The 14289-nt window shown below is 45.0% G+C and overlaps 1 protein-coding gene across 2 annotated transcripts in view; it reads left to right on the top strand.

Annotated features, from left to right (window-relative positions):
* The window catches only part of SEC14L5 (SEC14 like lipid binding 5), a 792673-nt gene extending 779637 nt beyond the window's left edge, over positions 1-13036 (top strand). For both annotated transcript variants that reach the window (XM_078664277.1, XM_078664278.1), the window contains exon 16: positions 11778-13036. In XM_078664277.1, coding sequence (XP_078520403.1) covers positions 11778-11880 — 103 coding nt within the window. In that variant the 3' untranslated portion in view covers positions 11881-13036. The remainder of the gene's footprint in view (positions 1-11777) is intronic.
* Positions 13037-14289: the final 1253 nt, after the last annotated feature.

The following is a 14289-nucleotide window of genomic DNA, read 5'->3' as shown; positions in this document are numbered from 1 at the left end:
TGGACGATAGCGATTCCTCCTCCTGTGTGGCCGGTACGGTCCTTGCGTGTGATCTTATAGTCTTCAGGGATGGCAATGGTGATGTCTGGGGCGGAGGAAGCGTTCATCCAAGTTTCAGTTAGGAAGGCGACGTCTGGAGAGATGGTGTCTAGTAGATTCCATATGTCAATGGCGTGTCTGTGGACCGATCGAGTGTTGAGAAGGATGCACTGTAGGTGGTTGGGGTCAGGAATCTGTGTTGTGGTCGTAGCGGAGATGTTGTCGGTGCCGATGAATTTGCAGGAGTAGCAGGAGAATGGTCCATGGGTGTGTCCAGGAGCGGCTTGGACGCAGTTGGGGGCGCGACCGGGGTTAAGGGCTAGGAGGGTGGCGGCATCGTAGGTAGTGCGGGAGGGCTGGGCAGCGCGAGGGGCAGGGGGTATGGCGCTGGGCGCGGTCCAGGCGCGGACGGGCGTAGACGGGCTTACCTTTGGCGCACCTCCGGCGCGGATTGGGCGCGGTCGCTGCGCGTGGACGCTGCGCGCATGGGCTACTGTCATATATGGATGGTGGGAAGGGGGAGGGGCGAGGGCGGCTCAGCTGGGAGGCGTGGCGGGCTCAAGGGAACAACAACAACAACAGAATCAAAATGGAGGGGAGGGCAGAGCAGGGCGCCGGGGGATAATACACGAGGTCAATTACACAATGCGCCTGTAAATATTGGAGCGAGCAAGCAGGCATCCGGTAAAGCAGTGACCAGGCGGTGAAAAGCGCTAATGAGTCCTGGCGCTGTTTAAATTAATAAATACACGCTGAAACGCTATGGAATCCTTGCGCTATGTAAATAGATAAGAAAAACAACACTGAAATGCTATGAAGTTCTGGCGCTCTTTAAATAAATAAATAAATGAGCAACACTTCGTCAAAAGCAGGTTTGTAGTACGATACCGCCTTTAGCAGCAAGCAGGCAGGGGAGCGACCACTCGAGGCAGGAGCGAGGAGTGGATCACGTCGCTGTGAGGTCAGAGGGCGCTCTATATTGCTAGTGGGAGGGCGGCTCAGCTGGGAGGCGTGGCGGGCTCAAGGGAACAACAACAACAGAATCAAAATGGAGGGGAGGGCAGAGCAGGGCGCCGGGGGATAATACACGAGGTCAATTACACAATGCGCCTGTAAATATTGGAGCGAGCAAGCAGGCATCCGGTAAAGCAGTGACCAGGCGGTGAAAAGCGCTAATGAGTCCTGGCGCTGTTTAAATTAATAAATACACGCTGAAACGCTATGGAATCCTTGCGCTATGTAAATAGATAAGAAAAACAACACTGAAATGCTATGAAGTTCTGGCGCTCTTTAAATAAATAAATAAATGAGCAACACTTCGTCAAAAGCAGGTTTGCAGTACGATACCGCCTTTAGCAGCAAGCAGGCAGGGGAGCGACCACTCGAGGCAGGAGCGAGGAGTGGATCACGTCGCTGTGAGGTCAGAGGGCGCTCTATATTGCTAGTGGGAGGGCGGCTCAGCTGGGAGGCGTGGCGGGCTCAAGGGAACAACAACAACAACAGAATCAAAATGGAGGGGAGGGCAGAGCAGGGCGCCGGGGGATAATACACGAGGTCAATTACACAATGCGCCTGTAAATATTGGAGCGAGCAAGCAGGCATCCGGTAAAGCAGTGACCAGGCAGTGAAAAGCGCTAATGAGTCCTGGCGCTGTTTAAATTAATAAATACACGCTGAAACGCTATGGAATCCTTGCGCTATGTAAATAGATAAGAAAAACAACACTGAAATGCTATGAAGTTCTGGCGCTCTTTAAATAAATAAATAAATGAGCAACACTTCGTCAAAAGCAGGTTTGCAGTATGTGAATCAGAAAATCTAGGGTCTGGCCTATCATGTTTATAACCTAAACTAGAGTTAAGAAAGCAGAGTTGGCAGGCATTCAAACTATTAGGCCAGATTGACCAACCCAGGGGATCCATGGAAAATTCATGAAATTAATTATTTTTCAATAAACTCTGTAAATCCTCAATGGTGCAATTTGTGGGTGAGCGCCAATTATTATATTCAGCTAAAGTCGGAATGGCTGGGGCGTTCATTTGTTTAGTAGTCGACAAACCAAAACATGTGGTTTAGTAAATAGTATTATTCAAAAATAGCATTTGAGTGGGGATGAGGCATGCACGATATAGGGCCTCAGAGCCTCGCACCTGCCAGTCTTTAGAACCCCAAAATGATTTTAGATCAATGGTTTCCTCCCAATGGTCATAACCCTTTATGGCCAGATTATGGCGAAAGGAAGAAGAATATATTAATTTACTATGTGTCAACATGAGTTTCTGAGAGTAGGGGCTATTTATTTTGAAATAGAAAGATTCAGGTTTGGATGGGCTAAATTCTGTAAAGTAGGTCAATTTTTTCTTTAATGTTTTCGAGCTGCCCTTTGCTGGCGTAGGGCAATGCTCCCACTGAGTGTAAATCACGACAGGACGTAATTTATTAGTCTTGTGTATTAAATGATGCCCATAATGTTGATAACAGAAGAGGTCAGCATAATTAGAAGAATTCATATACAAGTCTTCAGCATTAAAAGGAGCATAATATTTTACATCTGAAAACAAAGCTTGAATCGCACGCACATCCCAATCATCTGAACGAATGTCTTGTTAACCACATCACCCATAGAGACTCTGAAGACGTACGGTACGTTAATCAGCTCTGTAGGACCATGAATTTGTAAACCCACTTTATCCCAAACTATACCATCTGAAACAGGGAACGTTGAAATGTTAGCAAGAGTCTGGTCACTCTTCATGATGTGTGAAGATGAATGTGGGGCCAAAATTCCATCTACAAAGTTTGCAGCAGAGCGTTCAGCCAAGTAGTGACCCTTGATGAGTTGAAAAAATACAGTTAAAAACCCAATGGACATAAAACGAAAAATTTAAAATAGAGTCAACCAAATGTATGTCCATGGAGGAAACAAATAAGTCTTCTTAAAACAAGATTAAAAAAGGGACAATTATGTTGGGTCACCTGATGATGTGGAGGATGCGTCAAATGAAAATCTGCCATGGTGTATGGCAAATCATACACAGAGCCACTTGTGGGATATGTGTATTCAGCATCTGTCATATCTGTTGACATAGGAAGGACGTTAGGAGCCTCAATATCAGTGACCATTTCGATGACACTGTCATTTGGCAAGTTAGAAGATGTTATAGTTTCTCGAGTTCTTGAAATTGTGGGACAGGAAATAGCAGGTGTCACACTATTCAGAATCAGCCAGATGTTGTAACTTGACATTGTCCAGTGAGATGAATCTGTTGTCTTTGCGGCCTGGTACTGGAGGTAAAATCACTGTTCATGTACCCTTCAGGCCAAGCACTGGAACCGGTGCACGATAAGAGCGACCACATTTTTTTTGTTCTCCTCCTTTTCTCGGACCAGATCTCCAACATTAGGAAGCCAGCCGACCACTAGATTCTGTAGCGCTGCATCAGTTGCTGAGACAAATGTTCCGTAGCAAGGCTGCTACGCAAACAAATGAATAACTTCGATCCCAATGGTTAATGTCTCTTAAAAGATAATTAGCTGGTAGATAAGAGGGGCAGCCTCCGTCATCTACCATAGATATAAAACATGCGACGGATGCTTTAGAGAGCTCTTGTGCATGTCTTATGTCCCCTAGTATTTACAAATAGCTTCTCAGATAGTCTTTTTGTTATTACCCTGTAACTGGTCTGGGTTTTGAAAAACGTGGTCAAGATTTACTCTAGTTAAACTTTGCCTTACTTCTGCCAGCCAAGGTATGTCTCTACCCTGTCGCATTTTAAACAATCGACTATAATTTCGCTGGTTAGCGAGGATGCCAGATTTTGCCAGACTTTTAACCAAAACAGGACCTAATATAATCTTCTATATAACATTTTTTAGCTCATTATGACAGCCAAAGGATGAGGAGGAGATAGGTATCCCCAGAATTCTCCTACAAAATCTGTTTTCTTCGATCTGGATACTCTTAGAATTTATAAAGTCCCAGATTTCGGCCCCGTATGTTACAGTGAGTACACACTGTGTTCTATAGATTTTGAGTAGGGACAACACTACCTCAATTCTTTTCGGTTGGGGGAGATTTAAGGAGTTAACAGCCTTTAAACATTTACTCTGCCCATTTGCCAATTGGGTTGCCCAAGATCCATGGTCTGATTCTGTAGCGCTGCATCAGTTGCTGAAGACAAATGTTCAGTAGCAAGACTGCTATGCAAACAAATGATGGACAGAATGCTGAACAAATCATACATTCACCCCCAGTCAAGAGATCTGGGTTAAATCCATCGTTCTTTTGCTCACCATGCCACCCCAGTTTACAGCAAAGTAACAAGGCTGGCACGGGTCTCTTGTAGATGCTGTAACATAGCAGAATGATTATCTACGTCAAAAGGTGTGGCATTCGCTGCAACGTCTAGACCATCAAGGTCTGGCACAAACATTTTTATGCCAAAGAGTATTTCGTATGGGATCCGCCCACCTAGACCAGAAGTATAAATTGTCATTGAAAGACTGAACACAGTAATAAGAATCGCAGAGTGTTGAAACTTTTGGATCAGCAAACTCGAGAGCAAGAACTAAGGCACGCAGCTCGGCCAATTGTGCAGTACAGTCTCCCAGAGCCTGAGTGTGCACTATTGAAGATTTGAATTCTCCATTCATCATTGTACCAGCAACAATAGCACATGCTGCTGAGTAAGCATGTTTAGAAACCGTAGCCGGTTGAGCCGAACCATCGGTGTAGATAATACACGCATAATATTCCAAAGGAAGTAAAGACAAAGGAGGTGAATCAAAATGTTCATACTGCAAGAACTCTTGTGTCTGAAGAGAAGCATAAAAGATAAAAGTGACATCCGGAGACGTCAAAGAAGTAGCCCATTGTATCCAACGGGGGTTTAAAGCTTTTGAGTTTGGCACACTTGCCTTCGTTACTGCCTCTAACAACCAAATAGTGTTTTCTCTGTGCCAAGGTGCGTTCCTTCAGAACCACCATTTGGAAAGCTGTCAAAACTTTCTGACAAGTGTACAAATTTGTATGCGATTGGCACTGTGTCTCCTTCATTGTACGTCAAGTAAGTGAAACCCACTGCACCTGGTACGATTCGTATCACCAGGTTAGTGTGGTTATCACGCGTTAACAAGTATTTAGATTCAAGCAAATCAGATTGCAAAGAAAGTAATATAGCAGAATGTTCCGGTAACCAGCTGGCTTTGGAAAAAGTAGGTTGTATCAAGGCATAAAGTGGCTTGATACCCTGGGCATATTCGGGAATATAAGCACGCCTGAAATTTAGAAATCCCAGCGAAGACTGACGTTTTTTCAGTGTGGTTGGAGATTGCAACCATGAGCATTTCTCCAGGAAATGAGGAGCCAGGCCTCAACCTTCCTTGTTGAGCTCATAGCCCAAGACGAGCACCGCATAATATGCGATGTGAGACTTGGCAAAATTAAACTTGAAAACGAAATCTGCAAAATGCAGAATTATGCGGTCAACACGGCACAGATGCGGCCATAATTCATCGTCAGTGAGGTAGATATCATCAGCATACGAATATACACCCGGGTCTATGCTGTCTAACAAAGAGACAACACGTGCAGCGAATATCTCGGGGCTGTTTTTGTAGCCCATAGGCAAACGCCGGTATTTTTTCTGTATTCCACCTGTTGTGAATGCGGTCCATTGGCTGTATTCAGGGGACAGATTATGGCTGTAATAACCATTTTAAATATCAAGTGTAGTTTTGTATTTTTTACGAACTAGGCTGTCCACCAAGGCAGAACTATGGGTATTTTGTACTGCAAAGGTCCGGCAATGGGAGTTAAAATGCTGGCAATCAAAACTATGCAGTACGACCCACCCGGTTTGGATACAGTAAAGAGCGGATTTTTCATTGGCGATATACACATCTCAATCACTCCTTGATATTCCAACTGAGTGAGAATGTCAGCGACAGGACCTTTGCTCCCTGTCTAATAGGATATTGGGGTTGCGGTTGAGGCATCGACCATAAAGGAATATCATGGAGCGGTGAATCTTTATCCCAGCCAACCTGATTACGGTACACAGCCGGAGCAAGGGCCAAAGCCCACACAGCTTCAAAGGCATCTGCATGCTCTTTGGGAACGTAAAGTGAAAAACTAGGAAGTATCATGTCCTCCCCACGGCCAGAACAAAAGGTAGGGGCCAGTCCGCCACCGCTAGCAAAATGTCATAGGAAGCGGTCAGACTCTCCCAAAAAATCCCAGTAATAACAGGCTCAATGTCTCCCTCTATACGAAAAACTATTTCGTACAGCCGATCCGGGGGGGCTAGCCCTGTGTCGGCTGTCTCCACAGTTGCTGTCACCTCCAGACAAGGACGCAGTGCCTCCGGCACTATTGCAACTTCCGCTGTGCTGTCTAGCAGGGTTACCGCAAAGTCCAATCCAGTACTCATGTTCTCACTGTCTGAGGCATATCTCACTGTTAAAGCTGCAACTTTTTTCTTTTGAAAAGGGGCTCGGAAACGTGGTTGCTCTTCCTGCCTCCCCTTGCCGTCAAACTGACGAGTCTGATCACTTTCCCTTGGAACTTGCTGACTCTTGTCACGATCCTGGTGATCCCCACCACCAGCTTGTGAGCCGGATGTGTCCTGTGAAGAACGAGGAGAACGCTGATCAGGGACTTGCAATCTATCAGGAGTCTTAATTTCGCACGGTCGCGCAAGTCATAAGAACGCTCAGAAGGTTCATGTGTTGGGGAACTAGCACGCGAACCTTGTTTCTGTTGTTGTAGTTGCCCCTTTTTCTTATTTCTCCAGTTCTTTTTAGAAAAGACTGGGAATCCTACTGTATCAGATGGAACTTTAGGCAGTGATTGACCCTGTGTTTGCGATTGAGTAAAATGTTTGTTTCCCAAACTATTGCAGCCAATGGTTTTATAAGCCTTTGTAATAATTTTTGGTAATTTGCGTGGTTTGTCCATCTCAGGGACTGCTGCCAAGCCGTTTGCGACTTGAAAGCTCACAGCATCGCCCTTGACATTGGCAAGGATCATATTAGCCACCACGTCGAATACTCCCACCAGACGCATCCCCAATTCCATAGCCGCTTCAGCGTCGTGTTCATCCTGCACACGCTTTATCACGGAGGGGAGGACAGCCATAGATGGTGTGCCAAAACACTTCGAGTATACAACAGGAAACACCTTTCCCCAGGTGTTACAATCAGCTAACTCGGGAAGCAACTCTTGAGGCAAACTAAAAATTCTGTGTTTCTCTACAGAAGAGGTATTAGGAAAAACAGTTTCAAGCTGTCCAAATTTTTCGGCAAGCCAATAAGGTAGCTCACCCTTATTTGTCGGACGCTTGCCCATTACCGAATTAACCACGGGTCTTCTCTCTGGAAAGGTGTCTCTCCGTGTATTCTAAAACAGATTGTGGTTGCAGTATTAAAGTACACGATTTCCAGAGGTGCAGCTGTGTGTAGCCTGTTATGTCTAGGTGTGAGGGACAGATCAGAACAGAATAACAAGGGACATTGTTGTTTAACCTTGAACATTGTGTGCAGATTAAATCTCAGAGCACAGCAAAGAAACTGCAAAGCAGACAGTTCTCATGTGTAAAAGGGGCACAAATAAAGTCTTACAAAATAGATGCTTGCAGTGTCGTGCGCAAAAGCAGGTTCATGGCAGCGAAGCTCATGCTAATTTAGCAATTGTCGACAATGGACCTATAAGCCTTACTACAGTACATGCCATTACCCTTTTTTGCGGTCGCAAATGGGAGGCTCTCTATTTGTGGCTGCAAAAAAGGGTCGTACATCTGGCCCTTAGAGCCTAGCCAGGTGCATGACTCGCCTCTGACTCAGCTTGCCCAACTAATTTGCCAGTACGCCCTCCTCTATTTGCGACTCGGGCTTAGTACATGTGGCAGTCAGTCACATGATAAAAGGATTTGTAAACAAAGAGGACTAGACATTGGAGCCCTGTCCCTATGCACTGATTTCACAACGCTACCCTCGAGGTTTCTTGTAGCAGAGATGAAATAGAGTGCATGCCGTGAAAATATACTTTTATAATAAGTGATCCCAGAGAAGGGGCTCCAGGCAGTTGTGTTATACGTGACCGTAGTCATGTGTTTCTAGGGAAAACTACAAGGCGATGTGGGACAGGCAGGGGTGTATCTTCAGCAGGGTGTTGGGGTGCAACACCCTCAAATGCATTCTTGGTTCGATTGTTGTGTATGGGGGCTGTGTTAGTTTTTCTCAGCATTCTCCTTTCACTAAGAGGTTCAAACTTGTTCATTTTTTGGATGGGGATCTTGAATATATATATAGTGATCCAATTACCATAATTAGTGACTCTATACCAATTGAAGTACTCGTTGAATGAATGCAACTTCACTACTTTTTGCAATTCTCAAACATTGGCAGTAGTAGGCTTGGAAAACTGTGCCAGTCTCATGTTTTCAGGTATATTACTGACAATCAAACACCCGAAAAATTATGTGATGAATGTAGGAAGGCGGATTCTGACTATATGGTTGCCCCCACATTTTCTCTGGTGTTTTGATGGTTTTTGACTTAGTTTGGCTGGGATCCAGCCTATCTGCTTTCCTCTCTAAAATGATTCCATGTACTTTGGGTACACTCCAGTTTGGTTACTGCGGTACCCTTATAAGCCCCTATTATATGGTATCCTATATACCCAGGGCATAGGTACCCCAGAGGCCTACCAGGGGCTGAAGCATGTATTATGCCACCCCTGGGAAGCCTTCCAAATTGGCACCACAGGTCTGCTACTGCAGCCTGTGTAAGGTGGTGTATACACCCCTTACTTAGATAGAGGTTCCCTATATCTACCTTATATCACTACACATACAAACCTATCAGTCACCCCTATGGCAGGCCTTATCAATCCTGAAGGTAGGGTGCTGGGTTTTGTGTGAGAGGGTGCCCATGCATGAGCAGGGCCACTCTGCAACCTTCGGAATCTATTATCCGGGGTTGTTCTGTGATGCAGCAGACCATATACTCTTAAGTGCATTATAACCTCGGAGTAAATGCTAACTTTGGAATGGCTGCAAGGAAACATGTTGTGTTTGGTGTCAAACACTTTGGAATCATACCGCCCACCAGTCCTGGTGGCGGGGGTATGATTCCACCCCTCTAGAGGGAGAGTCATGTACATACCGGTACACCCAGTACTAGTTTAAAAGAACCCTGGCATCACAAAATGGATGCCACAGACACAAGTCTGGCCTCCTGCTGCTGGACGAAACTCCGGCAGGGGAGGCCTGGACAATAGGTTTCCTGTCACAGGGAGTTGTCACCACCTCCCAGACAGGCTTTAGTGTATTGGGGCTGGGTGGGTGCACTCCAAGCGTGCCTTAAAGTCAGCACTGGGGGCACATTTGGTGTCCCTGTGCATAGCCCAGTTCAAACTGGTTGCAGGGGCTACCAGCCCCTACTGTGGTGCAAAACTGGACAAAGGAAATGGGCGTAGCCACCCCTCTTTCCAGACCCTCCCATAGGTGGGTTCCCAGAGTTTGTCCAACCCCTTCATTGGGTGTAAGATAGGAACCCCTGGCAACAGGACTTTAGATTACACCTGGACGAAACTCTGATACTGAATCCTGGAACTTCGATGATCTGCACGATGATGGATGACTGAAGAATATCCCTTGGAGTAAAGGAGTTACTCCCCTGTGTGGCAGGCACCAAAGACGCATCTGACGGGTTTGCATCTCCGAAGATCCCGCCGAACTCCAAAGTATTTGCAACACAGGAGGTCGATTTCCAGACTTTCCTGAGGCTGACCCGAGTACCCAGCAAAGCTGCGACCCGAAGCTCTCGTGGGTACCGTGAAACTGAAACCCCTGAACACCATGCACAATTGCAAGTGCATTCGCACCTCAACGTTCCTTGAGGCTGTGCATTGGGTTTCTTGTAGCCCAGACCCCGAGCACCTTTTCTACCAAAGATTGCTGGCCTACACTCCACGAGTGTTCCGTGAGCCGGTCCTTTGTGTTTTTGCTTGAGGTACCTTCGCGATCCCTGGTCTGTCAACTGGTGGGTCCCTGAGAAGGCAACTTTGACTTTCCTTGGGCTTCCCTGGTTGTTCCAGACGTGCCCTGACTCTCCACCACTTGGTGAGTCCCCCGGACATTGCTGGTCCGCTCCGAAGCATCTTTTCTCTTCCTGCGTGGGTTGATGTTGCCAAGGCTTGTTGGGTCTTATTCAGGCACCGGCACCGTAGCACTTGACATCCTTTGTGGGACAGCTTGAATCGAGCTCCTGGTCATCGTCAACGCCTCCTGGTCCTCGAGGCTGCAAAGTCAAGCTTCACCTCTTCACACCGGAATCACCCGACATCAGTGGGCATTCGTCTATCGTGCCCCTGGTCACTGGCAAGTGGCCCAGACTCTGTCCCCTCTGCCTTCAGGTTCCTCACATTTTTGATCCAGGCTTGGATCACACCGGATACTTTTCTTCTCCACAGCAGCAGCACTTTGCAGCAGATCACCATTGAAATCAACGACGATTCCCGACACCAAAAGACACGTATGCACCCGGCTTCCCTGGGTGAGGTAACTCGAGTACACCAGTTATCCCGTGGTTGTTGGCCTAGGACACCTTAAGTCTAAAGGGGTATGCTCTAAGTCCTCTCCTAAGTGTCCTTAATCTTTAAATTTCCAACCAGGACTTTCCCCATAGAAGTTAAAGGCAATTCGCGGCTGTGTTCACACACTGCACTTGTCCCCCGTGTGTCCCCTGTCACTACCTTGGGTGGTTTCTTGTGGTCCCAGCAATTCTACAGGCTCTAGGCCTTGTGTCTAGTCAAGTCGTGGTTCTTATACCACTTTCTTAATATATGGGTTGGTCCCCCCTGGGGCCCAGTGTATATTGTGCTATTTACTGAAGTTCTATTGCATTTAAAGTGTGTGCTTTGCTCTGTAATCTCATAAAGAGATTACTAGAGAGTGTTTAGAAATAAATACATATATTTTATATATATATACCTTGTGTGGATCTATTTTCATTTAGGCATTCAAGAGGTTATAATCTGGTAAACCCAGCTGCTTAACACTCCTTCAAGACTGCTCTCCATAGCTACCACTAGGATAGCTTTCAATAAAGGTTGTCTTAAACCTATCATCAATAAGGGTTGTTTGGACTGGTCCAGGTGCCCACTAGAATAGTAGACAGCATATGCCAGGCCAACTTCTCACAATGAATGTTTTTAAATAGCCTAACCAGTGGCAACCTCTCAGGGTAACATTCCAACCCATTGTTTTTCACCCAGTATGTCACTCTAGACAGAGGCACACCGAATGCAAATCAGTACTGCCCATGTTCCTTATGGAAACAGTCCAACCCAAACCATGATCCTCTCACCCCTCCACCCTACAGTCCACTACTTTTTAGGTGGAAAATTTGAGATTCACATCCCCAACCTCCCCTCTCGCAATCTCACTGATTGAACTATATCCCTGGGTGACGGTGCAGCATTTTGTGAGTCTGCTTTGTGACAGCAAAGAATGCTTCATATTCAGTTTATTGGACAAGTCAAGCAAGAAGTAGGCACTCTGCTGACAGGTTTCAATTAATGCTGCGTAAATGAGGTAACATTGTGCGAAAGCAGTAAATTAAATGGTCCAATTAAATGTCATTTAAATGTGTCTTGCAACGAGTGAGCACTGTACAATGTCTGACAGTAAGTAAAGGGGTTGACCTTAAAAGCATGTGTTGTTGCTTTTTTTCAGGGGCTCTATGACCAGCCTGGAATCCTGCAGTGGCTTCTCCCAACTGAGTGGTATCACCAGCTCATCCGGCTTGTCCCACAGCAGCTCCGTCCTCTCTAGATAGCAGCATCCATCATATAACCTCCTGCAGCTGGGATACTCTGCCATTCCATTGATAGTTACATGGCAAATGTGAATGGTGGGCAGAACTTAAGATCCTAATACTGCCTCTGTACCACCTTCATTCCACTTATATTGGTATTCACTGCCACTTAACAAAACTAATGGAGTAAGATTAAAACTGCCTTGTGCGACACTGTACTGTAGCTTCCTGAGGATCTCTAGTCTTTAAATGTCTTCATTGGAATCAAATGTAATCATTATGAAACTCTGCACTTAAAAGAGCCAACAAAGGACTAGACTTGGCACATGTTGGACGATGCCAATGAACTTGTCAATGGACACCTTGTCCTACACTAAATTGTCTGGCTTCATTTTGTCATAGCTCTATCTTTGATATTCTTCAAGAACCTGAATGCACTTTAAAGCCTTACTGTCCAGAAGGAACTCCCATGATTGTCATGCCAGACAAGGCTCTTCTTCAGAACTCTTATATTTGTGTTACTTAAAAACTGTCTTATCACTTTCTCCTAGGTCTCTTGAAAATTATAACGAATCCTGCATTGGTGCTAAATTCAGTTTTTTTGCAATATTTCCCACTACCTCACTCATTCCTCATCACAAAGCCATATACAAACAGATACCAGGGGTTTCAAGAGTGAGCTGAGGCTCAATTGTGAGAAGGCGCAATAGGGCAGGTAAGAGGCAGTCCACTATTGGAGTATCAAGCGAGACAGCTATCTCTCTCTCAAAACTTTTGACTGGCTCACAATTATGACAAGAAATGTGCCCTGTCCATCCTGTCCCGCGAAAATAAATGTAACATTGGGAGGTGCTTAGGTGGGAGATTTGACATGAGAGACAAAAAAGAAAAGAATTGATGGTATTGTACAAGCAGAGTACTTTGTGTGACTTGCAGTAGCCCAGCCATGTCGACTTCATAGAAGCATCAATCCAGAGTCTAACCTGTGACTCAGATTACCACAAGCTTACCAGGCATTCAGAATTGACATCATGCCTGGAAATCTCTTAGTTTCCCCTTGGACCTTCTGATGGGCATATTTGCTGCATACCCAAGAAAAGTAGAACATGGTTTATTCATTCTTTGTATTCACTTCTAAAAGAAGCATGCACAATAAAATACGAAACATGTCATAGGAGGCTTACTTAAAGTTTATTTATTGATTGAAATGTTACAGAATATTCGAGTGAGCTAACAACTGAATTACATTAACTGAATATAAATATGGTGAAAATTGTGCTTTTTGTCTGGTTTGGTTATTTGCCCTGAACGCGAGGTAAACCTGTTTTTTTTTCTTACAATTTTGCTATGCCCAAAGTCTGGATTTTGAATTAGGCCCTGCATTATACAAGGGTAGAGGTGTTATTTTATGTAATTTTATTTTATTTATGCGATTTTCTATAGCGCAAACTTTACCCGAAGGTGTCAGAGCGCTTTACATAAGCACCAGTTGAAAAACATAAGGTGTTCATCCTTGCCCAGGTAGTTCGGGCAAGTTTGCAGCTTCCAAATTCCCTAAGGAGTCACAGGTTCTTGTTTCTCTCTCTCTCACTCTTTCTCAAGCATGCTATTGTGAGTGCATCCACATTCCATTGCTGTCCCAATACCACCATTGCCAGTCTTCTTCGCCCCATTTCTCATGATATGAATTTCTGTCTCTTGTAAGCATGCAAACCTTTACATCAAATTTCTGCCTGAGTGCACTAGCACTGGATCAAAAGTGGTCCCTGTCTGAAGTTGATGCTCCCATCCGGACCCTTCGCTCTTACTGAGCTAGGTAAGAATAAAGCATTTTTGGTAACAAACGTGAGACGAGGAGCTCTGTTTTAAGATTTTCTCAATTGATTACTGTACAGAAATGCATAATCTGGGCCATCAAGGTTAGATCAATAAACATTCAATTCAATGAAAAATATGGCAATAGAGTTCAAGTCAAAATCCAGCATTGATCCGCCTACAAAGGAACGGAATTGAACTCCCCCCAGCATGGAGAAATCACACCCTTCCATAGGGCTTTAGACAAAAGCTTCATGCATTTACTACATTAGTATATGGTCTTCATGCTCTTGACCAATAATAATTAAGCATCAGTTTGCAGCGCAATACATTTGAAGATTTTCTCGCTATTCTAATACATGGAGTTCTAATGTTCAAAACATCTGTTTTCAGTGCATAAAAAGCTGCATAGTATATTATTCTGTCTGGAACAGTTGCTCTATCCTTGGGAAAGTACACTCTACTTAGATGGCTACAGGGAATCATTTTCTTGGCTAGTGAAGTCTATGAGTCTTTATGAAGACAGAAGAAAAACAACAGTTTCAAGTCACATGTTAGACAGCAACGTCACAAGAAGATGGATGATGAGGCATAGGTTGTCCTAAGTTAGAGAAA

This window comes from Lissotriton helveticus, chromosome 10, assembly GCF_964261635.1.
Source record: "Lissotriton helveticus chromosome 10, aLisHel1.1, whole genome shotgun sequence".
NCBI lineage: Eukaryota > Metazoa > Chordata > Amphibia > Caudata > Salamandridae > Lissotriton > Lissotriton helveticus.
This window is presented reverse-complemented; position numbering and strand designations above follow the sequence as displayed.